The sequence below is a fragment of the Macaca nemestrina genome, chromosome 17, assembly GCF_043159975.1.
Source record: "Macaca nemestrina isolate mMacNem1 chromosome 17, mMacNem.hap1, whole genome shotgun sequence".
Lineage (NCBI taxonomy): Eukaryota > Metazoa > Chordata > Mammalia > Primates > Cercopithecidae > Macaca > Macaca nemestrina.
Genome location: NC_092141.1, coordinates 87,553,217 through 87,579,831, shown reverse-complemented (window position 1 = coordinate 87,579,831; position 26,615 = coordinate 87,553,217). Strand labels below are relative to the sequence as shown.

The 26,615-nt window shown below is 51.1% G+C and overlaps 1 protein-coding gene across 1 annotated transcript in view; it reads left to right on the top strand.

Moving 5' to 3' along the window:
• Positions 1-426: 426 nt before the first annotated feature.
• LOC105469383 (dynein axonemal heavy chain 17) overlaps positions 427-26,615 on the top strand; it is a 152,411-nt gene continuing 126,222 nt past the window's right edge. Inside the window, exons 1-16 of the mRNA XM_071081739.1 lie at positions 427-530; positions 2,768-3,138; positions 5,529-5,722; positions 6,602-6,794; positions 7,006-7,105; positions 7,351-7,436; positions 7,676-7,801; positions 8,501-8,653; positions 8,776-8,862; positions 10,844-11,011; positions 11,283-11,399; positions 16,124-16,389; positions 17,166-17,361; positions 19,762-19,908; positions 21,686-21,794; positions 22,890-22,993. Of these exons, the coding sequence (XP_070937840.1) occupies positions 2,794-3,138; positions 5,529-5,722; positions 6,602-6,794; positions 7,006-7,105; positions 7,351-7,436; positions 7,676-7,801; positions 8,501-8,653; positions 8,776-8,862; positions 10,844-11,011; positions 11,283-11,399; positions 16,124-16,389; positions 17,166-17,361; positions 19,762-19,908; positions 21,686-21,794; positions 22,890-22,993 (2,391 nt within the window). The 5' untranslated portion in view covers positions 427-530; positions 2,768-2,793. The remainder of the gene's footprint in view (positions 531-2,767; positions 3,139-5,528; positions 5,723-6,601; positions 6,795-7,005; positions 7,106-7,350; positions 7,437-7,675; positions 7,802-8,500; positions 8,654-8,775; positions 8,863-10,843; positions 11,012-11,282; positions 11,400-16,123; positions 16,390-17,165; positions 17,362-19,761; positions 19,909-21,685; positions 21,795-22,889; positions 22,994-26,615) is intronic.

Here is a 26,615-nt window from a genome sequence, read left to right as displayed (position 1 = left end):
ACAAGATCACCTCATTGTGAACAGAGATAATGTCTTCCTTTCCACTTTGGGAGGATTGCTTGAGGCCAGGAGTTTGAGACCAGCCTAGGCAACAGAGTGAGACCTCGTCTCGACAAAAAGTACAAAAATTAGCCGGGTGTGGTGGTGTGCATCTTTTGTCCCAGCTTCTCGGGAGGCCGAGGTGGGGGGAATCACATAAGCCCAGGAGTTTGAGGCTGCAGTGAGCTATGGTCATACCACTGCACTCCAGCCTGAGTGACAGAGCATGACCCTGTCCCCCTCCAACCTTCCCTCAAAATGATCATCTAAGAGCCTTTCCACTGTGGGGTGACGGTTGGTTCCTCATTTGCTGCGTGATCATTGGTTACTTGGGTCCCAAGGGGAAGGTTCTAGAAGCCCCAGGTACCCTGAGGAGACTTCCAGAAGTTCTGTGGCAGTTGAAGCTCCTCGAGGGAAGGGAGCCATTTTCTTTCCTGGTTTGGGAAAGAGTTGCTCATCAGTTTGTGGGAGAAGCTGTTTGCCTTAAGCTGGTGAGCAGCCTTCAACCATGCTGGGGGTTCGGAAGCCAAGCTGGAGGGAGCAGGGAGGCCTTCAGAGGATGGAGGTGGGACCCAGGCCCTGGCAGACGGCAGACCCTCCACTTACCCTGGAAGTGGCTCTGCTTGCCACCGGGAGCGGTCATGGCTCTGGGCCCCCAGGGCTGGCTGCCCCCTACCAGCCTGGCCACTTCCAGGGCTCCAGACTCTTCCCTGCTCCTGGGAAAGCCTTGCCTCAGCCCCCTGGCTTCTCCTGGAAGCCTCCAGCCCCAGCTCCTCCTGTGGAGTCCTGCGGGCCTGGGGCAGGGGCCACCTCCCAGAGAAGCCATCTATGCCCCTCCAGAAGCATGATGTGGGACAACCCTATTGTTAACCGGGACCTCCTGGCCTTCACCCCGGGAAACGGCTGGGTGGGAGCCTGAGATGAGACTGCCTGATCGTGCGAGAGACTTGCGGGGTGTAGGGGCCCCTCAGCCCACACACACTATGGGTTGGGAGGCAGCCCACCCCATGCCGTTCTTAGAAGAAAAGATGATTTTGTGAAAGCCCAAATTCACCAAATCAGTAAAACCAGAGGACGTTTCCCTCCAGTCCAGTCGCCTGACCAGCTTGGCAAGGCTTCCAATCAGGAACCTTCCAGGACTCGGGCTCCCCTGAGTTCCTGATCCCCGTAGGAAGTGAGGACGTGACACCTCCTCGGGTCTCGGAGATCCGGATGGAGATTAATGCAGCAGCATGCTGTACCCTGTGGGAACCTGGTGAATGAGTCATCTCCATGAATGCCACGTGGTGCTCCTCCTACTTGCCTAGTGGTGTCCCCTTTTCCTTTCACAGATATGCCTGAATCGGGCAGCTTTGCTCATGGACCGCCATGTTTCTGCCACTTGCTGGCCAAATATTCCCCACGTCCTCTCACAGAGATGTTTGGTGCCCTGAATAACTCCTAGACCATTTGAATAGCATGCTGCCCACTACTGCTTCCCATCGTATAGTTGTTTTGCCGATATATAGTGGCCAGGGTGAAATACAAGCTCTTCCATGGTATCAGTGTCTTTTGGGGAACTGTAGGCTGTTAGAAACTTAAAAGCAATAGCTTGGGTCAAACCAAAAGGTAGAATTTGTGAGTGCTTCCAACGTCATCTGTCCACGCTGATGCTTTTCAGCAGCTGCCAGGTCTGGAGCAGGCCAGCGCCAGCCCACGGACCCCCAGAGCAGCCAGGTACCCCAGGGTTCCCCCAGAAATTCAGGAGCTCCCTACCTCGCAGACTAATGAAAACACTGCATCAGGCGACCCTTTGCATTCAACCCTGCCCTTGGAGAACTCGCCTCCAAGGCCCCCACCCCAGGCCTCTTGCCAGAGCCTGTCTTTATATTTGAAACTTTGATATTTTGTTCGTCATGAATTTGTCTGCACTCATTTTGATTTTTAAAAATATTGACACGCCTTCTCTCTTGATAACTGTTTGGGTGTGCCTTTAAATTCCGTGCCTACAGTGAGGACCTCACTTGCCTAACCTTTGAGACTTCAGGGTGCTCTTTAAGGGGATCCCTTCCCTCCAACTCTCTAGTTAACCCTGCCCCTGAGCATCTGAGAAGCTTGTGAGGGGTCTGTCAGGAATCTGCAGCTTGAGTCCTTTAGGGGATCACGCTGGGGGCTGGAGGGAGAAGGGGGGTGCAGAGCAGGGTAAAAGTAAAGTGTACCACGGCTGGGGCTAAAACAGCACTGAGTCTCACTGCCTGCACATGGGCTCTGCTTCCTTCTTGCGTTTTCCATATACTCTGAGACTGCGACGTCTTTTATTGCTTTCCCGGGACATTTCAACCTGACCCTCCAGCCTCTCGTTTTGCCTTTTCCTATCCCATCCCCTTCACACTGTCTGGCAGTGATCATTTCCTTTTCTCTCTTTTCTCCAGTGTTGATCTCTATCTTTCCCATCCTCTGAACTTTATGGTCACAGGAGCATAAGCACACACCACTTTTGGGCAGCCTCACTCCTGGGAGACCCCCCATGGTGGGGCCGGGGCAGGTGCCAGCACCGGCTAAAGCACACAGATAGCACCCTTCCCCATCTCTCTCCACCCCAACCCATCCACAACTAAAAACTGCACACTGACGACCAACTCTTTTGTTCCTGCTCTGGTAGAACAGAGATTTCCTGCGGTCCCAGGGATGGGTGGGAAATTAGGGAGCCCGGGAGACGGTTCGCACCTGCTTCTTGCACTCTTAACAGATACCACTGTGTAAGGAAAGGCCAAGATGACAATGACCCCAGACGTCAGACTAGAGTATCTGGAGGAAGTTGCCTCCGTCGTCCTAAAGTTCAAGCCGGACAAGTGGAGCAAGCTGATAGGCGCCGAGGAGAACGTGGCCCTGTTCACGGAGTTCTTTGAAAAGCCTGACGTCCGGGTGCTGGTGCTGACGCTCAATGCAGCCGGCATGATCGTACCCTGCCTGGGCTTCCCCGAGTCCCTCAAGTCCAAAGGGGTTTACTTTATCAAGACAAAGCCCGATAACATCAACAAGGACAACTACAAGGCCCGGCTCCTTTACGGTGACATCAGCCCCACGCCCGTGGACCAGCTGATCGCAGTGGTGGAGGAGGTGAGCGCGTCCAGGCTGGCATCGGAGGTCTCGAGCACGGCTGACTTCTTGGGAGTGGCCTTCAGTCCTGCTGCTCAACCTGTGGTCCCTGGGCCAGCAGCAGCCACAGAGCTGGGGAGGGATTGGAAATGCAGGTGCTTGGGCCCCGTCCACCCTGACCTGCTGAGACAGACCTGCTTGCTTTTGGTTTTTTAATCTTTTTTTTGAGACAGGGTCTCACTCTGCTGCCCAGGCTGGTGTGCAATGGTGGGAGCACAGCTTACTGCAGCCTCAACCTCCTAAGTTCAACCAGTCCTCCAGCCTCAGCCTCCCAGGCTGGGACCACAGGCATGCATCACCACACCTGGCTAATTTTTGTAGTTTTTGGTAGCGATGAGGTCTCACCAAAAAATAGCCTGTTGCCCAAGATGGTCTCAGACTCCTGGGCTCAAGCGATCCTCCTGCCTCAGCCTCCCAAACTGTTGGGATTACAGGCGTAAGCCACCATGCCCAGGCACAGACCTGCTGTCTAACAAGACCTCCAGGTGGTGCTCGTGCCCTTGAAATCTGAGAAGCCCCGTGCATCCCCTTGTTCTTTCTGGACAGCACTGGGACTGCCGTGCTGTGCCGGGTGCGGTTGCCACCCGTGGCCTGGGAAGGCGTGGACTGAGTACCGGCAGATAGATTTCCCCAATTTTGAGACTTTGAGTTAAAAAAGGTGAAAAAGGCCGGGTGCGGTGGCTCAAGCCTGTAATCCCAGCACTTTGGGAGGCCGAGACGGGCGGATCACGAGGTCAGGAGATCGAGAGACGATCCCGGCTAACACGGTGAAACCCCGTCTCTACTAAAAAAATACAAAAAAAATACAAAAAAAATAGCCGGGCGAGGTGGCGGGCGCCTGTAGTCCCAGCTACTCGGGAGGCTGAGGCAGGAGAATGGCGTAAACCCGGGAGGCGGAGCTTGCAGTGAGCTGAGATCCGGCCACTGCACTCCAGCCTGGGTGACAGAGCAAGACTCCGTCTCAAAAAAAAAAAAAAAAAAAAAAAAGTGAAAAAGGCCGGGCGCGGTGGCTCGAGCGTGTAATCCCAGCACTTTGGGAGGCCGAGATGGGCAGATCATGAGGTCAGGAGATCGAGACCATCCTGGCTAACACGGTGCATGGTGAAACCCCGTCCCTACTGAAAAATACAAAAAACTACCCCGGCGATGTGGCGGGCGCCTGTAGTCCCAGCTACTCGGGAGGCTGAGGCAGGAGAATGGCGTAAACCCGGGAGGTGGAGCTTGCAGTGAGCTGAGATCCGGCCACTGCACTCCAGCCTGGGCGACAGAGCGAGACTCCGTCTCAAAAAAAAAAAAAAAAGTGAAAAAATGGAATGTCATGTTATGTGTCCCTCTGCTGTCACCCTTGGCAGGTACTGTGTCGGTCGGGGGAGGGACACAGTTTGGGGAGTTGGACCTCCAGAATGGGAGTATCTTAGCCTTCCTGGTCATCACCCTTCTTGTCTGTAGCACAGGGGCCTGCATGCTCGGCTTGTGCACCCGACACTCGCACAGTTCTGGAGGCTGGAGGTTGAAGATGAAGGTGTCGGCTGGGTTGGTTTTCCCCAAGGCCTCTCTCATTGACTTGCAGATGGCCATCTTCTCCCTGTGTCCTCACGTGGTCGACCTTCTGTGCGTGTCTAATCTCCCCTCCTCGTAAGGACACCTGTCAGACTAGGGCCCACCCTAGTAACCTCATTTTAACTACTCACCTCTTTATTTATTTATTTATTTATTTTTTGAGATGGAGTTTTTGCTCTGTTGCCCAGTCTGGAGTGCAATGGCACAATCTTGGCTCACTGCGAGCTCCGCCTCCCGGGTTCAAATGATTCTCCTGCCTCAGCCTCCCAAGTAGCTGGGATTACAGGCATGGGTCACCATGCCCGGCTACTTCTTGTATTTTTAGTAGAGACGAGGTTTCCCCATGCTGGCCAGGCTGGTCTCAAACTCTTGACGTCAGGTAATCCACCCGCCTCGGCCTTCCAAAGTGCTAGGATTACAGGCATGAGCCACTGCCCCCAGCGCTTACCTCTTTAAAGAACCTGTCTCCAAATAGTCACATTTTGAGGTGCTGGGAGTCAGGGCTTCAGCAGATGGATTTGGGGGATACAGTTTGACCCACCACAGTCCTCCTAGGCCTTTAGCAAAGAGTGTGTGCTAGGGGTGCAAGAACTTGGGAATGGCTTTGGCACCACCAGGACAGGGCAGCTGGTATAAACTCCATGACCAGTTCCATCTCCTTCTGGAAGAAGGACCCAGTTTTCCCAGGACTCCAGATGCCGGGTCTTTGGAATTCCCCTGGGGACCCAGCTCTGCAGTTGCCGAGCTGGTGAAGGCACAGGAGGCGGAACCACAGAAGTGTTTCCTTTTAGGTCCTCTATTCTCTGTTAAACCAACGCGAGAACATGGCTGGATGGCCCCAGGTGGTCTCGGAAGACATTGTGAAGCAGGTCCACAGGCTGAAGAACGAAATGTTTGTGATGAGTGGCAAGATCAAAGGCAAAACCCTGCTGCCCATCCCGGAGCACCTGGGCAGCCTGGACGGCACGCTGGAGTCCATGGAGAGGTATGTGGGCCCAGCTGCTCCCGGCCGCCGCTGGGTGGGAAAGTGGCATGTGCTTGACACTCCTACACCTGTTTCCCTGCAGAGTGGCTTCATGTGTTAAATCCAGGGAAAAGCAGGGCAAGGTGTGGTGCATTAGGTGGTGCTGAGACTGAGGAAGATGGAAGCAGGGAAGGGAGGGAGCAGGCTCTGCAGCCCCTGGGGCTTTGGCACCTGCACCCGCCACCCCACCCGGGTCACACGTGTGTGCTGGTCCAGTCACCACCGGGCATGCAGAAGGTGTCCCACCTGTTAGCATGGCCAGGAAACAGGAGGCACAGCTTTAAGATGCGGGAGAGGGTCAGTGAGTGGGAGTGGGAGGGACTCTCAGCAGTCTGTGTAGGGGCTGCGGTGCCCCAGAGGACCTGGGAAGCCCAAGGGACTCCAAGGTGTCCCCTCGCATCTGCGTCGCCACAATTTGCAACCTCCCTGATATGTGAGACCCTCGTGACAATTTGTTCCATGCTTGCCTCACGTGGGCAAGTCCTCCACTGATCATTCACAAAGCCTCAAGCACCATGCCCGGTGGTGGCGCCAGAGGAGCCATCTTGAATAGGGTTTAAATAGGGTTTGCTTAATGCTCTCCCTCTTCCTTGGAGGTGAGCACCTCCAGGCACTGGCATCTCTGACCACACCCGTTGTTTCCCTGGGGTCTCTTCCTAGCTGGGGGTCTTGGGAACTTCTTTAGCCTCCCCGAGGTGGCTGGAGGCACCAAGGACATGAGACCAGACAGTGCTGCTGCTGCTGGTTTGGGATTGGTGGGCAGAAGGCTTCAGGGGAGAGCTTGGGGGGACCCATGTGTGTGTCGCCATGAGAGCAACGCCCCAACCTTCTATCGTGTAGGATCCCCTCTTCGCTGGACAACTCGCTCCTGCACGCCATCGAGACCATCATCATCGACTGGTCCCACCAGATCCGGGATGTGCTGAGCAAAGACTCAGCCCAGGCGCTGCTGGACGGGCTGCACCCCCTGCCCCGGGTGGAGTTTGAGTTCTGGGATGCCCGGCTGCTGAACCTCAAGTGTATCCATGAGCAGGTACGGCCTCCTCTGTCCTGTGAGGCTGCAGCATCGTCCCAGCTGTGTGACCTGGCTGAGCTCTCAGCCTCCCAGTGCCTACCTCCCAGGAGTCCTGAGGGCTCTGATGACCTGCGGAAATTCGGCAGCCCCAGCCAGCCACAAGGTCAGGTTGGCCTCACCTTAGGGTCTTCCAGGTCAATGAAAGGTGGATCTTTTCTCCCCTTCTCAGCTAAACAGACCCAAAGTGAACAAGATTGTTGAGATCCTAGAGAAAGCCAAAAGCTGCTACTGGCCAGCGCTGCAAAACGTTTACACCAACGTCACGGAAGGTGAGCCTGTGACCCCGCCATGACTTCTGCATGAAGCTGTCCGTGCCTCCCGGGAGGGCTGGGTCAGGCCTGTCGCCAACCCTAGGACGTTGGCCTCCCTCTGCAAGCAGCTTTCTCAGCCCCCTCTACTTGAGAAAGGCCCCGTTTCCTGAAGGGAGCAGGTCTCGGCACAGGGAGCCGCATCCGCGTCGTTTCTGAGCAATTTCCGCTCCTTACCGGTGGGAGCTTGTTCTTGTTCTGTGCAGGGCTGAAGGAAGCCAACGACATTGTGCTCTATTTGAAGCCCCTACGGATACTGCTGGAGGAGATGGAGCAAGCTGACTTCACAATGGTGTGCTGGCAAGGCAGAGCTGACTTTGGTGGGGAGGGTCTTGTTTCTTCAAGGCACGTGGGGCCATGGGGTTCTTGGCTGTCATCAGATGTGTGGACCTAGGGAGTTGCCTCTCCCCTCCTCCTTGGGGACCCTCTCCTGGGTGCCCAGTGACAGCCATGGGAAGGGGAGGGCTGGGACGCTGGGATAAGATGCAGAGGCCGGTCCCCTCCAGTGTGCCTGGGCCCATCTCCCCCCAGCTCCCCACCTTCATCGCCAAGGTGCTGGACACCATCTGCTTCATCTGGGCCACCTCTGAGTACTATAACACACCCGTCAGGATCATCGTCATCCTGCAGGAGTTCTGCAACCAAATCATCGAGATGGTAACCCTCCCCTGGCCCCCCGGGTCCCCTCCCTCCCCTCCTGGCTGGGGCCCCTCCCCGGTTCACTGTTTTCCTGCTGCCCGTGTTCCCCAGCAGTTTGAGAGCAGGCCAAGATGTCGGCACAAGCCTTTTCAGGCCCCGAGCCGAGATGGAGCCCTCCTCGAGGCTGCCTAAGTTCTAGGGAGAGCACTGAGGGAGAAGAAAGGGAAGACAGGGACGGAGCAGGAGGTCTGCCCCGAGAGTCCCAGCACCCCGAGACCCGTCCAGTGCTTTGTGCGTCTCTCTAACCCCACATCGAGCCACCCTCTGTCTCCCTTAGCAGAGACTTTCTTTCCTTCCTCCCATTCATAAGCACGTGTTTGAGCTGAACGGCTGTATCCCCTGGGCCACCTCTGTATATTAAAACCGTGCTGTGACCCCATCTTCACGACCAGAAGGGCACTGGGGTCCCCTGTCCCTGGAGGGCCTGTCATCATCTGTGACCCCCGTCCATGATGCTGCAGCCTTGGCAAAGGAGGAGGGGCTGAGGAGGGGAAGGCAGCTCGGTCCCCTAAGAACGGCCCAGCAGTGGGCAGCTGGGAGGGGTTACTTCGGACATCCACACATCAGAACAGATCGCGGCTCCTGCAGGCGGCGTGCCTGGACATCACCCCAAATGGCTTGTCAGAGCTTTCGATGTCTGTCTTCTCTTTTGCCCAGACACGAACCTTCCTGAGCCCGGAAGAGGTGCTGAAGGGCCTGCAAGGCGAAATCGAGGAAGTCCTGAGCGGCATCTCCCTGGCCGTGAACGTGCTGAAGGAGCTCTACCAGACATACGACTTCTGCTGCACGAACATGAAGCTTTTCTTTAAGGTAGCCTTTCCGTACAGGGCGAGGGCCGAGGCGAGGCACGAGCGAGTTCACATGGGCCCCGACATTTGAGAAAGTGGGGACATTTGAAGCAAACGCCGCATCGTCTCTTTCTCTCCTCTAAGGACAAAGAGCCCGTGCCTTGGGAGTTCCCTTCTTCTCTTGCCTTTTCCAGGATGAATTCCTTCTCCCACCGCATCCAGACCATTGAGGTAAAAACAGAACTGGGTGCATCTTGACCTCCACTTCTCAGACTGCTCCTACCCTAGGACACCCGCAGCGTCCATCCCTACCCCCCTTGACAATAATCCCCCAGGCAGAAAATAAGTCAGGCCCAAACATCTGTTATGGGGAAACCAAGGCTTTGCAGCAGCCTCCACCATGCCCAGAGCTGTTAGCCAAGAGTAAAAATGACCCACTTTGGGTGCTTCACCCCTTGTCTCGTGCCTTCTGTCACGAGCAGGTTACCGATAAGTTTAAACCACTGCGTTCAGGATGCCTGGGGGCCAACAGCAGTCACTTAGTGGGACTCGATTATTACAAATGGAGACTTATGAAGGCCCCGGTGTAAGCACCATGTGGATACACAGAGTGACACACAGCAGATAAAACCTTAAAAATGGTGCATGGCCCAGCCCCGTGACTCACACCTGTAATCCCCTCTGGCGGGCTGAGGACGGAGGATCACTTGAGCTCAGAACTTTGAGGCTGCAGTGAGCCATGATCGCGCCGCTGCACTCCAGCCTCGGTGCCAAAGTGAGATCCTGTTTCAACAAAAAAGCTTCAAGGCGGTTTTCTCTGGGAGCTCTGGAGAGAAGAGATGAGAGGGATCAAGACAGGGTAGGGCAAGAAAGTTTTGCCTTTTGTATCTTCTGCATGGTGTAATTTTTCAAAACTTTGTACACATATAACTGTATAACTCACATCCTTAAAAAAGGAGAAAATCATCCTGGAACCGTAAAGCATTGACTTTAGAGTGGACACCATTGTCAGCAGCTTGGGGGAGGCTCGTCCAGTTCTCATCTACACCTCCTGGGGGACAGGGGAGGGAGGCCCACTCAGGAGTTCAGAATTGCAGTCCAAGTGCGGGCTCATGCCTGAAATCTCCCAGACTGAGAACGCGGAGGGTTACAGTCACATTTCTGGACAAGGAGCTGTGATTCCCACATGACAGATTCCTGAATCAGAAGGAAGATTCTGGGCAGGAGGGGACTTTGGAGGTGGAGGAAATGGCTTTGCTGTCCACCCCCTGACAACAGGGCATGTCAGCCTCATCTGTATCCTCCGCGTCAGGTGGAAAAGCTAAGAGCTCCTGGCCCTCAGTGCCTGTGCTTCTCCTTGGGGTGGTGGTGGTGTGTGGCCTGATGCTTCTGGACCTGGGAGAATGGCACCAACCTCAGCACCGGTTTAGGGGAGTGATGTCAAGTTCACAGGAAGATTTCCAGTCTAAACTCTGCCTGCACTGTGCCTGGTACGTGCAGGGGCACAGAAGAGCATCCTTGGAGCCTTGGAGACCTGGTTTGGGAAACAAGAACCGCACACACAGAAACAGCTAACGGGATGGGCCTGCACGTGACTAAAGTAAATGCCAGCCATGCAGATGGCACACCAGGCCTCTGGGAAGGAATGCATGGGGCAAAATAGGGAGCACTTCAGGGAGAAGGGGGCATGAGCCACACCTGTGAGGAAGCAGAATTTCTACACATGTGTCCATCCAGGCATCCCAGCCACTTTCCTCTTGGATCACCTTCAGGACATGGTGCTCTGCATAGGATGGTCTTCCAGGTAGCAGAGAACTTAAAGCTTAGCAAGAGCGTAGAAATCTTAACCATTCCAACCGCTTCCCACAGCAGAGAGAACGGAGGTCCCAGTGGAGTATGATTTGTTTAGAGATGCGGTTTGGCCGGTCTAGAGTCAGGACAGGATCCCAAACTTGACCCTGTCCAGCTCCTCCTCATTCACACCTCATAGACAATTCAGAGCCCTTCCTTCCATCCCCTCTTTCTGCAGGCAATGGGACATCTGCTTAAAGAACAGCACAGTCGCAGAGGGTGTCCTCCCACCCCCACGGTGGTGTCTCCTGGGGACAATTTGCTCTCCAGCTCCTCCTGCCTGGGGTCAGAGCTAGCTTTGTAACTGGACCCGTGAGTTTGGTTGTGAAGATGAATTGACTGTGTTTTTCTCCTCCACTAGGAACTCTATAAAACAGCGATTGAGTTTCTGAAGCTGGAGAAAATCGAGCTTGGGGGTGTGCGTGGGAACCTCCTCGGGAACCTGGTGACCCAGATCTATGACGAGGTCTTTGAGCTGGTGAAGGTTTTTGCCGACTGCAAATATGATCCCTTGGACCCTGGAGACTCGGTAGGTCCTCTGGCAGGGTTGGATGAAGCGAACTCGGTGACAACAGCAGCAGCCTCAGTACCAGCTTAGGGGAGTGATGGGATGGCACACGGAGGAAGCAGGTGCCGGGCGATCCCAACACTTTGAAAACTGTAGAGCAGTCCCCGCAACAGTGAGCACATTGAGCTGCGCCCCAGTCCCAAGTCCTCTCAGCAGGGGCGGGGGCTGGAGAGGGTGCCCTTGGCTGGCTTTGCACGCTGATTACGAGGTTGACATTTCCATTTGCCTTTAGAATTTTGACCGTGATTATGCTGATTTTGAGATCAAAATCCAAGACCTGGATAGGAGGCTGGCCACGATCTTTTGCCAAGGATTTGAGGACTGCAGCTCTATTGAGTCCTCTGCAAAGGTAAGCATGCAGGGGGCACTCAGGCTGATCTGGAGCCGGGTGCCTTGGCACTGGATTCATGTTGAGAACGATCTTGGAGACCATTTCATCCTCTCCATGTAGAGCTGATGCCCAGGGAGGGAGGGCCCTTTCTCCTGTGCCTCGGAGTCAGTCAGCAGTAAACACCCAGTGTAGCTCCTAATGGTTCTTACTGCCACATCTTAGAGGAAGAGGAGCACGTGAGCGTGAGATGACATTATTTTACTGATACTTCTTAACGCTCACTAAGAAAAAAGGGGACCGTTTATTCTTGATTCGGTTTTCCCACTACTCGAAAGGAGTGAAAGTTACAGAGGTAAAGTGGGTGTAAAAATAAAATTCATGCAGATTTTGGCCCACTGAGTTGAATTTATACAATGCCTTCGTCCATGCAGGCCACTGTAACAAATTGCTGTAGGCCGAGTGGCTTAAACCACACACATTTCATTTCTGTCAGTTCTGGAGGCTGGGAGGTCCAGCAGACTCAGTGTCTGGTGAGGATCTACTTCTGTTCCTAGATGGCCATCTTTTCATTTGGTCCTTACGTGGCAGAAGGGATAAGGGAGGTCTCTGGGTCTCTCTTTAGTTTTAAGGGGTTTTTGTTTGTTTTTTAAGATGGAGTCTTGCTCTGTTGCCCAGGCTGGAGTGCAGTGGTGCAATCCCAGCTCACTGCAACCTCCGCCTCCCGGGTTCAAGCGATTCTCCTGTCTCAGCCTCCCTAGTAGCTGCAATTATAGGCACATGCCACCACACCTGGCTAATTTTTGTGTTTTTACTAGAGAAGGGGTTTTGCCATGCCGGGCTGGTCTTGAACCCCTGACCTCAGGTGATCCACCCACCTTGGCCTCCCAAAGTGATGGGATGATAGGCGTGAGCTACCACGCCTGGCCTAGTTTTTGTTTCTGTAGTGACAAGGTTTTGCTGTGTTGCCCAGGCCCATGAGTTCTGGGCTTGACTGCTTCCAGGGCCCCTGATTTGAACCGCTGGGCCAGACCAGCTCCCATGACTGTGAAGGCAATCGGGTTGGCTTGGGCAACCTGGGCTGGTGGTCATCTTTCAGGGGATGTCAAGGCTGAGATTCCTGAGGACAAAGATCTCTCCCCTACAAATGTCAGGATGTTCCTTTGCCCTTTTGAACACTCTTGCAAAAATGCAAATATATGGGAATTTGAAGCTCCGCAAATTAAGGATCAAGTAAGTCTTGGATCAAGTTGGTGTTCTAGGCAAAATATCAATGAATGCAAATTAATACAGCACTGCCTTGCTGTGGTTGAAAAAATTATTCAATTATACTTGTTGAAGCAAGATGAGGCTGGCTTGATTCAGACCTTATTCACGATTTATACCGTTGCAGTAGATACAGGCATAGGGAGAGCGATGGAGCTCCACTTTGAATACACTGCAGGTAAGTAAGAATTTCCAGCAAAGGAGCAGGGTGGGGGTCAGTGGATGGAAAAATATTTAGAGGTGACATCAGGGGTTGGGGGATTCTGGCTAAACCAACTTCAAGATTCTAGTTGGAGGCAGGTTAGGATAATCAGACATCCCCTGGGGGATGGTAGAGGATGGAGACCCTGATGAGAATCTTTGGCCAAGCAAAGAATCTTTGTCAATGTTCCCTTCCTCAGAAGGCTCTTTCCCAGGTAGCTGCATCCCTGGTTTGCAGGGTCCTCACTTCCTTCCTTCTACTCCAATGCCCCCCAGGCTGGTGCCTTCAGCAGCAGCCTGCCTTCCCTTCTTAGCAAGGACCCTCCCTCATCTCATATTCAATTAGGTACTAATGTCTGTGTGTTCCTTGTCTTCCCAACTAGAAGGTAACCTCCCTGAGGGCAGGCACTGGATTTGAGTTCCCTTAGAACTTAGCCTAGCCCAGGGCAGGCGCTTTTGAGTATTTCCTGCAGTGCAGAACTGGCTCTTGCCAAGGGAGGCTGGCTGGTCTGGATGTTGTTGGGAGGTAGTTTCACTCTAGCGTAAGCCTTCCACGTGGGGCCCCTGAAGGATAACACAAAAGCATTAGGGCTGCCCCAGCTCAGAAGGGTCCCAATGGAGCCAATTATTTCGTTTGGAAACCTCACTTTTGGGTCTCTAAAATTAAAGATGGGGCACAGGCGCACGGGCTGGGTGGGCGGGCAGGCAGCTGACTTCTGCAGCTCTTGCACCCCTAATGCCGGCTCCACAGGGGAGTGCTATGACCCCCCGCTTCTGTGCCAATGAGAAAAATCAGAAAAATTAAGTAACTGGTCACCCGGCCAGGGCCAGACGAGTCCCCAGAGTCTCACTGGCCCCGACATGGAGATTCCGCCCCCTACATCTAGTTTGGAACAAGGGAAAGAGCAGATAAGGACCAGCGTATGGGTCTGGGCTGAACCTCCACTAGAGTTCACTGGGGGATCCAGCAATGGGGAGGGAGCTGGGTTGGCGAGTCTGCTTTGGGAGCCCTCGGGAGCCCTACCTAGGCCCCTACCCTGTGAGGAGCAGGAGGTACTGGAAGAAACCCAACCCCGCCTCTGCAGAACAGAGCCAGCGAGGAACAAATGCAGTCATCCCGCCCCAGGCTTTCCCCTCCAAATCCCCAGCCACTGTTAGGGTCAAGACGGGCTTTTGTGCTCTAAAACAAAGAGTCTCTTTTAAAAAAGTTTTCACGGTATGTTTATGCTCGATTTAAAACAAAGGGGAGAGTGGGGAGAAATAACTCTTGTAACCCATTTCCGACGCCATCTGTTCGCCTTTCTCTTTGACCTGAGAACATTCCCCCCTGGTTTGACCGCCCTGTGTCTAATTACAGTAGGCCCCTGGGGTTTCTCTCCCTCCTGTCCCTTCCATCCCCTGCCTCTTCCGGACTTAGTTCTCCTTATCAGCAACTCACACACAGCCAGGAACGTTCTAGAGCAATTTTCCACATGATCTTCTCTTGGCAGAAAATAGAATTCGCTTCCTTTCCAAAAGTCATTAAGCCAAAAACTATATAAACATGAAAAGGAGGAGAGAGAAACGGGAAGAGAGAGAGAGAAAAAAAAAAAATGCTGGGACAGGGTGGTCATAAACTATTAAGAGGAACATTTTTTTTTTCCAACTGCCCCATGTCAGTGCTTTGAACAAGTGGAACTGGTGACCTCATACGTCAGCAGGCGACTGTGGAGGAAGCGGGTAGCTGGCAGGACACCAGCATTTCCGTGTCTGCTTGAGAGTCCACAGCTGCTCCATTTGTACAACCCACAGTACAAATAGGTCCGAGGGTGACATTTTTTTTTTTCTAAGCCCAGGAGAAATCAGAATTTGTGTCAGGAAGATTTGAACAATTTTGAAAAATACAATTATTTTGAAAATAGCTGCAGTCTTGCATTTGGGAAATCTGTACTTTTTGGGGGCCTGAAAAATCTCCCTTTCTTTGCAGTCATGTTTTAGTCTTTCCTCCAGCGGCCATTTCTAGGGACAGTGGTCACATTTCTCAGACCCAAGTCTGGGGCGAGTCTGAGACTCAGGCTCCCCGCAGCAGGTCTGGCCCCACCGGCGCAAAGGATGGTAGCCCCAGGAAACTCTCACGATTTCCTACTCACACCCAGCGCTTGGGGACCCTGTTTCATGTGAGACTGTCTTGCCTGTCTCTCGCCCCCACCCACTTGGTCTGACCCCCAGAGCTTTCTCAGAGCAAAACACATTTCCTGATGGTGGTTTTCTTGCCTGAGCTGCCCCTGAGAGCAGCAGTGCTCTTCCTAAGAGGAATAATCCTTGTGACTAAAACATTTCCCCATTTATCCTTATCATAGTAGAAGCCCGGGTGTATACATGCAACATTATGGCTGTTTTTAAATTGTTTACTTGGAGTTGTTTTGGGTTTGTTGTTTCTGGAGACAGGGTCTCACTCTGTTGTCCAAGCTGGGGTGCAGTGGTGCAATCTTGGCTCACTGCAGCCTTGACCTCTGGGGCTCAAGTGATCCTCCCATCTCAGCCTCCTGAGTAGCTGGAACTCTAAGGGTACACCCAAAAGAATACAAAAACTGGACCCAGCTAGTTTCATGTATTCTTTGTTTTTTTTTTTTTTTTTTTTGTTTTTTTTTTTTTTTTTTGTAGAAACAGGATTTTGCTATGTCACCCAGGCTGGTCTCAAACTCCTGGGCTCAAGTGATCCTCCCATCTCGGCCTCCTGAGTAGCTGGAACTCTAAGGGTGCACCCGAAAGAATACAAAAACTGGACCCAGCTAGTTTCATGTATTCTTTGTTTTTTTTTTTGTTGTTTGTTTGTTTTTTTTGTTTGTTTGTTTTTGTAGAAACAGGATTTTGCTATGTCACCCAGGCTGGTCTCGAACTCCTGGGCTCAAGTGATCCTGCTGCCTCGGCCCCCCAAAGTGTTGAGATTACAGGCGTGAGCCATGGTACTCAGCCTATTCTTTCATTGCTTGAATCTTCCTTACCAGAATTCTGATTTTTCCTGGGCTTAGAAAAAACTCTCGTAGGTCTTGGATTTATTTGTCCTGTGGGATTACAAGTCAAGTATTTGCAGACTTGGCCTAAGTCAATGGGAAAAGCATAGAGGCACCCACTGAGTCAGTTGACACACACAGAAAGGTTCCGATGGATTCTTTTGTTTTGGCAAGGTGCACATTCTCGCGCTTCTGAAGGCTGGCCCTGCTCGTTCTGTCCACAGCCACAGGCTGGGGAAGGGGAGCGGACTCAGGTGAAGAGGCCCCCTTCTCCTTTCTCCCCAGCTCCTGTACATGTGTGGGGGCCTCCTGGAGCGGCCCCTGATTCTTGCCGAGGTGGTGCCCAGGTATTCAGTCATGCTGGAGCTGTTCGACGCTGAGCTGGACAACGCCAAGATCTTGTATGATGCCCAGATGGCAGCCTCCGAGGAGGGCAAAATTCCCCTGATCCACAAAAACATGCCTCCCGTGGCCGGGCAGCTCAAGTGGAGCCTGGAGCTGCAGGAGAGGCTGGAGGTGTCCATGAAACACCTGAAGCACATCGAACACCCGTGAGTCACAGCCCTGGCCGGGGGCAGGCAGGGGCAGGCACCCCAACTCCATGGCGCTGGGAGAGCGAGAGGGACTTTCCCAGCCCTGAGCCGGACCACCCTGCTGTCGACCAGACCATTACCTCCCAGAGCAAAAGCCCAGAAGAGACCCTGTCGGGTCCTCCCTCCTCCCCTGAACGTCTTCTCGGTGGGAGTGCTCAGGGGGAAGCTGGCTGGTCCCCACCCTTGCCCACCAGCCTGGTAGACGTGAAGACCACCCGGCAGGAACAGGCAGAGGCTGTGTGTGCAGTCGGCTGAGCCACTGTTGCATGAACTTGGCCGAGGCTCCCAGACAGCCAGGGCCAGTAGAGGCTTCATGGTGGACGCAGGGACTGCTGCAGGGGAGGTCCGGCTGGAGGTCATGGCCTGGGGAGGCCGATGCAGCTGACCGGGCGGGGGGAGGCTTTTATGCAGTCGTGTGGGGGGCATATTTGCTTTCATCTGTTTGACCCCAGGTTGGAAGGGAGAATGAAAGTTGGAGAGGGGCTGGCAGTCGGGAGCTGGTTGCTGCATGGGTTCTCTTTTGGCCTCCTGGGCCGGTGGCTGCAGACTGCAGGTCCGAGTTCCGTTTGAACATTTGGTCTGGCCACTGCTTGTTTGCATATTCAGTCTGTGAGCCTTGAGTAAACGGGTGGCTGGCCACTTTGGCACCCCGGATCAGGCAACAGCAATGGGACACATCGAAGAGACCCCACAGGAGATGTCCATGGGGCCTCACCTTCCCACTCTGATTCCAGGGTCATGTCTGGAGCGGAGGCCAAGTTGATTTATCAGAAGTATGACGAGATGATGGAGCTGCTGGGGTCCCACCGCGAGAAGATCTACCAGCAGTGGGTGGCGGGCGTGGACCAGGACTGCCACTTCAACCTGGGGCAGCCGCTAATTCTGCGGGATGCCTCCAACAACCTCATCCACGTCAACTTCAGCAAAGCGGTGGGTGCCAGGAGTGGGGACCCGTCAAAGGCTCCTTGGGAGCTGGGGGCAGGGCCTGCCAAGGTTCCCTCAGCGCGGATTCCTGGAGGTCGATGTTTATATCACAGTTAGCCTAAAGCTTCACTTGTTAAGTATGTCCAAGGTATATTTAAGACATGAGGCAAAGCAGAAGCAATTTTGAGAGTAGCTTCAACGAGTATCTTCTTGAAAGCGTTCGTGTGATCCCAAGAAGAAACATCAATCTGAAATTGGAAGGAAGAAAAGTATTTGCCGAATCTATACAAATGCGCTGGCTGGTCGAGGCAGGCACACTGGGGAGAATTCACACTCGTGGGCTTTGGGATGTGGGTTCCATGGCTAAAACCCAGGAAGTTCAGAAGAACAGAGACGGAACCCAATTCCTACAGTCACAGCCCCAGAGCTGCCCAACCTACACGCGGCAAGGCAGGGAAACCAGAGATGCGGCTCTTCCTTGGAAATCTTCCCATTCACTAACATTGATTCTTTCATTCACTGAATACTTACTGAGTACCTACTATGTGTGTGTGCTTGGGATAAATGAGTGAGCCAGAGATTCAGAGATCTGTCTGTCCTGCCCTCCTGGAGCCGACTCCCGGCAGGAGGGCGGGGAGGATGATCAGTTAGCATTCACGAGGGAGTCAAGCATGTGACACTGTAGAAGGTGCAATAGGTTCCACAGAAGGAAGAGCAGGAAGGGCAGGTTAAGAAGATCAATAGAGCTGGTGGAAGGGGCAGGTGCAAGTTTAGATGTGAGCAGAGACTTGTGGGAGGTCAGAGTGCCACTGAGCAGAGATGGAAGGGACAGCCTTGCAGCAGAGCACACAGCTAAAGGCCAGGGGGCATGAGAGCCTGGTGAGGTCCAGGAGCAGCAAGGCGGCCAGTGGGGCGGGGGAGTGGGCAAAGAGGAGGTCGTAGGAGAAGAGGTGAGAGTGATGAGGAAGGGCCCCATGGGCCACAGAGGGACTTGGGGCTTGGTTTGAGCAAGATGGCAGCCCCTGCAGGGTTTCAGGCAGAGGAGTGCTGTGATTAGATTTCTACTTGTAAAGGACCCTTCTCCACGCTGTGAGGTGTGTAGATTGAAGGGAGCTGGGGCTGGGGAAAATTGTAGGAAAATCAGGAGCCTGTTGCCACAATCCAGGCAAGAGATGACAGCTGGGAGGTGGTGGCTGGAACCAGAGTGGCAGCAGTGAAGGTGGTGGTGAGCTTCTGGACTTGATCATAGTGCCATGGAGACTCCTAGTGGGTTGGAAATGGGGCGCGATTGGAAGAGGGGAGTCAATCCCAGTGTTTTGGGGTCAGGTGAGTAGACGGGTAAAATTGCCATCAGCCAAGAGGGCAGGTGGGGCAGGCCACAGGGGAAGATGGGCTGCTCTGCTTTGGCCTTGTTGGGTGTGAGATGTCACCTGGACATCCAAACAGAGGAGCTGAGTAGGCGGGTGGATACAGAAGTCTGGAAGTCACGAGAGAGGCTGGGGTTGGAGATATAAATGTGGGAGCCACCCACACAGAGATGGTACTTGTAGCCGTGACACTGGATGGCATCACACCTCATTCAGTGGAGATGACAAACAAATGAGCTGGCTGGTCAAGGCAGCTATGATGTTGGATGACATCACACCTCATTCAACTGAGAGTAAACTGAGAAGGACCAAGCTCTATGGCTCCCCATCATGGACATCTTGAGATTACCAAAAAAGACTAATAATGGTGACCAGGAATATGTGGTGTCCTGGAAACCAGGAGGACACTGTGTGCCCAGGAGGAAAGAGTGCCAGCTGCTGGGGATCCCATGAGATGAGGCCTGTGATGTGACCAGGGGTTTCAGCAACATGGAGCTTATCTCAACTTTGAGAATAGCTTTGTGGCCAGAAGCACTGTTGGAAGGGAGGTCCCTGTTGTTGATCTCTTGGGTCATAACCAGGTGAAAGGAGAGAGAAAAGGGAAGGTTAGATCCTAGGGAGGACACAAGTGAAGACCCGAAGTCTTACCCCAAACCTCCTGGGGGTAGTAGGTTGGAGAAGACAGAGATAAGAAAATTAGGATGATGTCAGCCTCCCATGGTGATGATGAGGTCATCCACCCATGGTGACAACGATGATGTCATCCACCTGCGACGATGGTGTCATCCACCTGTGAGGATGATGTCATCCACGAGGGTGACCTCATCCACCCATGAGGATGATGTCAGTGCTTTCTGTCTCAGGATCAGCCAACAGGGTGAAAACGTCCTGGTCCTGCCAGCAACCACTGCCTCTCACCAACTTTGAGATCCCCCAGGCTGTCAAAACATCCCAGGACAGATGCTCATTTCTGTTGCTTGAACACGGCACTGTTGACATGACCTGCTGACATGTTCTTTGATCTTCACTTGTCATTCAGTTGGTGGCAGTTCTGAGAGAGGTCAAGTATTTGAATTTCCAGCAACAGAAAGATATTCCAGACAGTGCAGAGAGTCTGTTCTCAGAGAACGAAACTTTCCGGAAGTTTGTGGGCAACCTGGAGCTGATCGTTGGCTGGTATAATGAGGTGAGCTGGTGCTCCCGATGCAGCTTGGTTTTCTTCTGGTTTTTTGTCAAGTTTCCGTTTTTGTGTTTCAGAGATGTGGCTCTTCCTGGGAAATCTTCCCATTCACTCAAATTCATTCTTTCATTCACTGCATACTTACTGAATACCTGCTATGTGTATGTGCTTGGGATAAATGAGTGAGCCAGAGAGTCAGAGATCTCTGTCCTGCCCTCCTGTTCTGTTCCACTTGGAGATCTTACACCAGCATTTGTCGTCACCCAACAACTGCTGATGTAAGATCTCCAAGTGGAACAGAATTAAATGAGTGTGTTTTAATATTCAAACATGGTTCAAGCCAGTCTTCATTATTCATGCAAATAGCAGCAGCAAAGATAGTGGTGACTCAGAACAGCTGGTGATGGATATCTTATTCCCACTGGGCTTTGGTTTATGTTACATGATTTTTATTTATTTGGAGACAGTCTCACACTGTCACCCAGGCTGGAGTGCAGTGGCGTAATCTCGGCTCACTACAACCTCTGCCTCCCAAGTTCAAGCGATTCTCCTGGCTCAGCCTCCTGAGTAGCTGGGACTACAGGCATGTACCATCACTCCTAGCTATTTTTTTCTATTTAAATAGAAAAAAAGATTTTGAGCTTTAGGTTTATGACCAAGGGAAAAGGTCTGAGCCCAGAAATGCTCAGTGATCCACATATATTTCTTTGGCTTAGAATCATAAAAAGATACCAAATATAGAAACTTTGGGATTATATACCGAGGATTTATGTATTAAAAGTAATGGCAAAGACGGCAGTTACTCTTGAACCAACATATACACGGTTGATTCTCAACTAGCTATGGTATGGGCTAGAAAGAGGAATACTATAACATAAAAACAGTAGCTGTGTACATAAATCCTCAGTGATAAAAGTCATTCTAAAAGTTGGAGTGTACTGAAATATGATTTCCAAACAGAAACATGAATCATCATTGGCTCGGTTAGGGTAGTAGGCTGTTATGATATTGCTATAAAGAAATACTTGATACCTGTAATCCTAGCACTTGGGGAGGCCAAGGCGGGTGGATCACCTGAGGTCAGGAGTTCAAGACCAGCCTGGCCAACACAGTGGAACCCCCGTGTCTACTAAAAATGCAAATATTAGCTTGGTGTGGTGGTGGGTGCCTGTAGTCCCAGCTACTGGGGAGGCTGAGGCAGGAGAATCGCTTGAGCCCGGGAGGCGGAGGTTGCAGTGAGCCAAGATCACGCCACTGTACTCCAGCCTGGGCAACAGAGCAAGACTCCATCTCAAAAAAAAACCCCAAAGCCTGAGACTGGGCAATTTGTGAAGAAAACAGGTTGAATTGGTTCATGGCTCTGCAGGCTGTACAGGAAGCATAGTGGCTTCTGCTTCCGGGGGGGAACCTCAGGAAACTTGGAATCATGGTGGAAGGTAAAGGGGAAGCAGCCACGTCACCTGGCAGGAGGTGGGATAAAGAGAGAAGTGGGGGAGGTGCTATACCTGTTTAAAAACCAGATTGCACGAGAATTCATTCACTGTCCCAAGAACGGCATCGAGGGGATGGTGCTAAACCATTCATGAGATCATCGTCCCCATGATCCAGTCTTCTCCCACTAGGGCCCCACCTCCAACACTGGGGATTATAATTCAACATGAGGCCTGAGTGGCAACACAGATCCAAACCGTATTAGTTGGTGTTGAGGAATAAAAGTCCTTCCCAGAGAACAATTTAAAATCTGGTTGGACTGGGAACAAAACCTGTAACCTCTGTTTTGCAGATAAAAACTACAGTGAAGGCAGTAGAATTTCTACTAATAAAGTCAGAATTGGAAGCAATCGATGTCAAATTACTGAGTGCTGAAACGACATTATTCTGGAACGGCGAAGGTACGGAGGCCACATTCCTCCCACCTTGGGTTAAACTTGGGGGTCCAACCTGCCCAGCATCTGTCCTCAAACACCACTGGAGTGGCCACTTCTGCCTCCTGGCTGCATGGATCTGCTTTAACTGCAAGGGAGCTAGAAGATAGTCACCTCCACCTGCTTGCCCAGGCCAAAAATAACAAAAAAACAAACAAACCAAAAAAAAAAAAAAAAAGAAAAAGCCTATCTGTGTCCCTTACAAATGGAATCCAGTGAAGAGTCCCTGGGAACTGCCAAGGGGTTCCAAGGTTCCCAAACTGGGTTTGCTGGAGGCCCGGTTTCTACTGTTGGTTTATCAAGCATGCACAGAGCATGCACAGCTGGTGAGCAAAGCCAGTGCACATCTTGGTTAACTCAGGGCAGATGTCAAGAAAGTAGAAAGAAGTGTAGTCACAAGTCCCCTCCTTCCCTTCATTCTACCACTGGACGAGGCAGGAGGCCCCCGACCCCCTGGCCCCATCTCTGACGCTCCCAGAGGTGGAAGCTTTTAACGTGAGGAGTCTGGGGCTCCTACGTGGGGTGAAGGGTCCACATATTCTCCAAACCCTGTGTCTAAAGGGACACTATATTCGTGATTCCTTGGCATTTCATTTCAGAGAACACGCAACGATTTCTTCTGGGAATCACGTTCCGGAATAGGAGGAGTGTTTTCCCAGGGCTATCTCGTAGTGATGAGTGTTAAGCCAACCCAAGAAAAGTTTTCATCCTGCTGAATTGCTCTTTTCTTTTTTTTTCTGAGACGGAGTCTCACTCTGTCACCAGGCTGGAGTGCGGTGACACGATCTCGGCTCACTGCAACCTCTGCCTCCCGGGTTCAAGCGATTCTCCTGCCTCAGCCTCCCAAGTAGCTGGGATTACAGACACCTGCCACCACGCCCGGCTAATTTTTTGTATTTTTAGTAAAGACAGCATTTCACCATGCTGGCCAGGCTAGTCTCGAATTCCTGACCTCGTGATTTGCCCGTCTTGGCCTCCCAAAGTGCTGAGATTACAGGCGTGAGCCACCGCGCCCAGCCTGAATCGTTCATTTCATAAGATTCCTTTACACTTCCATTTTAGGTGTGTTTCAATACATTCAAGAGGTACGAGAAATTCTGCACAACTTGCAGAACAGGATGCAAAAGGCAAAACAAAATATAGAAGGAATTTCACAGGCTATGAAGGTAAGCAAGGGGCAGAGCACAGAGCGGGGCTTTGTGGGGGCCTGGGGCTGCCCTGGGGCAAACCAGCCTGCATAGAGGCCCATGGAAAATGCTGTGATGTGCGGGGGGCAGTGGGAGCTGCCATGCAGTGCTCTCCACCGGTAGGATGATATCAGAGTGGTCCCAGGGCAGAAAGAGCCCAGTTGCTCAGTGGAATTCAGTTCTCCATTCTGCTGTGAGCTCTGCAAGGCCCCCACTGTGTGCCAGGCCAGCGCCAGTAGCAAGGGGTGGAAAGAGATCTGCCAAGACTCACGCCAGTGGGAGGAAGCCCATTGCCCAGTACAGAAGCAGTACCGTTCTAACTCAAGTTCCTTCCAGAGCACTGGGGGAAATCCTTCATTAGTCTTCTGGGTGGTCTGGTCGGTCAGTGATGCTCTAATGTGCAAAAACACTTACAGCAATATATCCAAAAGGAAGTTTTAAGGAACGTCTCCTCTTGTTAATTTGCAGTGTCTACTCTGCAACTCTATTTCTTTTCTTTTTTGTTGTTTCTTTGAGACAGAGTTTCACTCTGTTGCAGCTGGAGTGCAGTGGCATGATCTTGGCTCACTGCAACTCTGCCTCCTGGGTTCCAGTGACTCTTAGTGTCTCAGCTTCCCCAGTAGCTAGGACTACAAGTGTGTGCCACCACGCTCAGCTAATTTTTTGTATTTTTAGTAGAGATGCGGTTCCACCATGTAGCCCAGGCTGATCTTGAACTCCTGAGCTCAGGCAATTTGTCTGCCTTGGCCTCCCAAAGTGCTAAGATTACAGGTGTGAGCTTCTGCACCTGGTTAACCCCATTTTATTTTTAAATGATCATGTTTAAGCTATATTTCTCTATCAACATATCAAAACTACATCATCATGATGCCCCACCCACCCTGCTCCGTTTAACCAGCCGCTACAACTGGACTTCAGATTACATAGCATTCCACCATTTCCCTCCCCAACCTCTCCACAAACCCTTGAGTAGAGATCATTTAGAATTTCTGAGAAAAACAAGCAATTGGAAAAGAAAATGGTTCAAACTCAGTCCATCAGACCTGGAATAAATAATTCCTTTTGGAGTTTATACATTGTCAGGCTGTGCCCTTAGCACTCAGGTGAACAGCAAAGGGGTGAGGACCAAAAGGAGGTTGTTCAAAGATTATGCAGCATTTGAGAGGAGGAAGTCATTTGGTATCTCAGAAAAACACAGACCTATTGAAGCTATTCAGTTAGTAAACCTAAGACTTTTTTTCTTAAATTAAAAAGGCCATGACATCTATGAAATAACAACAGAATGAGAACTAAGAACAGAATGAGAGGAAAGCAGAGAAGTGAAAGGACATGGCTAAGAAAATCAAAACTGCAAAAGAATTAAAATATACTGAAGCACCAGTTAGACTAGAACTGGTGCTGTGTGACAGTAGATATATTAAATAGAGGACAATTTTAGGAAATTGCTAATATGCAAAGGGAAATAACAATAGATAATGTGTAAGATGGAGAGGAATAACATAAAAATCATAGTTGTGACTAAAGAAATAATAGGCTGGGCATGGTGGCTCACACCTGTAATCCCAGCACTGTGGGAGGCCGAGGTGGGCGGATCACTTGAGGTCAGGAGTTCTAGACCAACCTGGCCAACATGGTGAAACCCTGTCTCTACTAAAAATACAAAAAGGAGCCAGGTGTGGTGGCGTGCACCTATGATCCCAGCTACTAGAGAGGTTGAGGCAGGAGAATTGCTTGAACCTGGGAGGCGGAGGTTGTGGTGAGCTGAGGTCATACCACTGTACTCCAGCCTGGGCGACAGAGCGAGACTCTGTCTCAAAAAAAAAAAAAAAAAAAGGTAGACATATTCTGACCAGAATTTTAAATCTCAAGGGTACAGAACAATCTTCTGTATGTTTCTACCAAGCGGGTAGCCTTTTGACTTTACATAGATTTCCAGAACATGACGAAAATAGCCAGTCTTGAGAAAGGCTCCTGACAATTATCTGTGAATGCAATAGTAAAGTCATCCTCACACGTGCAGGGGCTTGGAAAAATACCATTTAGGTACCCTTCCTGAGAAACCTATTCCAGAATGTATTCCAGGACACCAATAGATCAACCATATTCTAGAGTACCAAGGAGAGAATTAACATTTAAATAAGACTAGCAATGAGCTTGGAACCAATTAAATATAAAGAGAGAAGTATATAAAGAGGTAAATATGGTTGTGAAAGGTTACATTCCAAAGTCAAAAACAATACTTGTAGAAAAATATAAATGGTAGAAACCATATCCATGGTGATAAATGTGATCAATAATTGGAAGTTAGGAGGATGAAAAAAGGTAGGACAGGGAAGTTAACCATATCCTAAATTCCTAAACATGGGTAATGGGAATCAAAAGCAATTTTTCCTTTTTTTTTTTTTTTTGAGATGCAGTCTTGCTCCGTCACCTGGGCTGGAGTGCAATGGCACAATCTCGGCTCACTGCAACCTCTGCCTCCCAGGTTCAAGCGATTCTCCTGCCTCAGCCACCCGAGTAGCTGGGATTACAGGCATGCGCCACCACACCCGGCTAATTTTTGTATTTTTAGTAGAGATGGGGCTTCACCATGTTGGTGAGGCAGGTCTCAAATTCCTGGCCTCAGATGATCCATCCGCCTTGGTCTGCCAAAGTGCTGAGATTACAGGCGTGAGTCACCACTCCCAGCTGCAATTTTTATTTCCAAAATTAGAGAAATATTTAAAAGATAGCTTTAATAAACTTAATGGCAAGTACTAGTGGAATTATAAAGAGGATTTCTCCTATCCAAATCACTAAAGAATATAAAAGCAAATAAGCTATAGTTTTTAAAGCAAAATACCACAACAAAGGGAAACAGAAAGCAGAAAGGATAAGACATGATAACAAAGGGCAAACATTAGTTATAGTATATATAAATTATTTAAAAGCAAAATGTTTAGATTCGATTGTTTAAAAATGTAATTATATGCTACTTCCAAGAGATACCTAAAGCAAAATGGAAAGGTTGAAGACAAAATGATTGACAAGTAGGTGAAACCATATGAAACTTCCAATAATTGACCATTTTTGACCTTTAAAAGATGGCAGTTCTCACAGCTAAGCACAATGGCTTATCCCTCCAGTCCAAGCACAATGGCTCATGCCTGTAGTCCAAGCACTTTGGGAAGCCGAAGCAGGAGGATTGCTTGAACCCAGGGCCTTCCTATGTTGCTCAGGCTGGGCAATGCCTGTGGTCCCAGCTATTCTGGAGGCTGAGGTGGGAGGATCACTTGAGCCTGGGAGGTTGAGGCTGTATGAGCTGACATTGTGCCACTGCACTCCAGCCTGAGTGACAGAGCAAGACCTTGTTTCTAAGAAAGAAAAAAGCAATTTCAAATGACAGTCTTATTCACAGACATATATAGATCCTTGCATACATACATACACATATACAACAAAATATTAATCAGCAAAGAGCAACTCAGGGCAAAAATACATAGTTAGCTAAACATATATGATCAAGTAAAATTTATATAAAAGTTATAGTTGTCCTAAAATATTGTGTTCCCAATGAGAGTATGGTTAATATATCTAGGCCGGGCGTGGTGGCTCAAGCCTG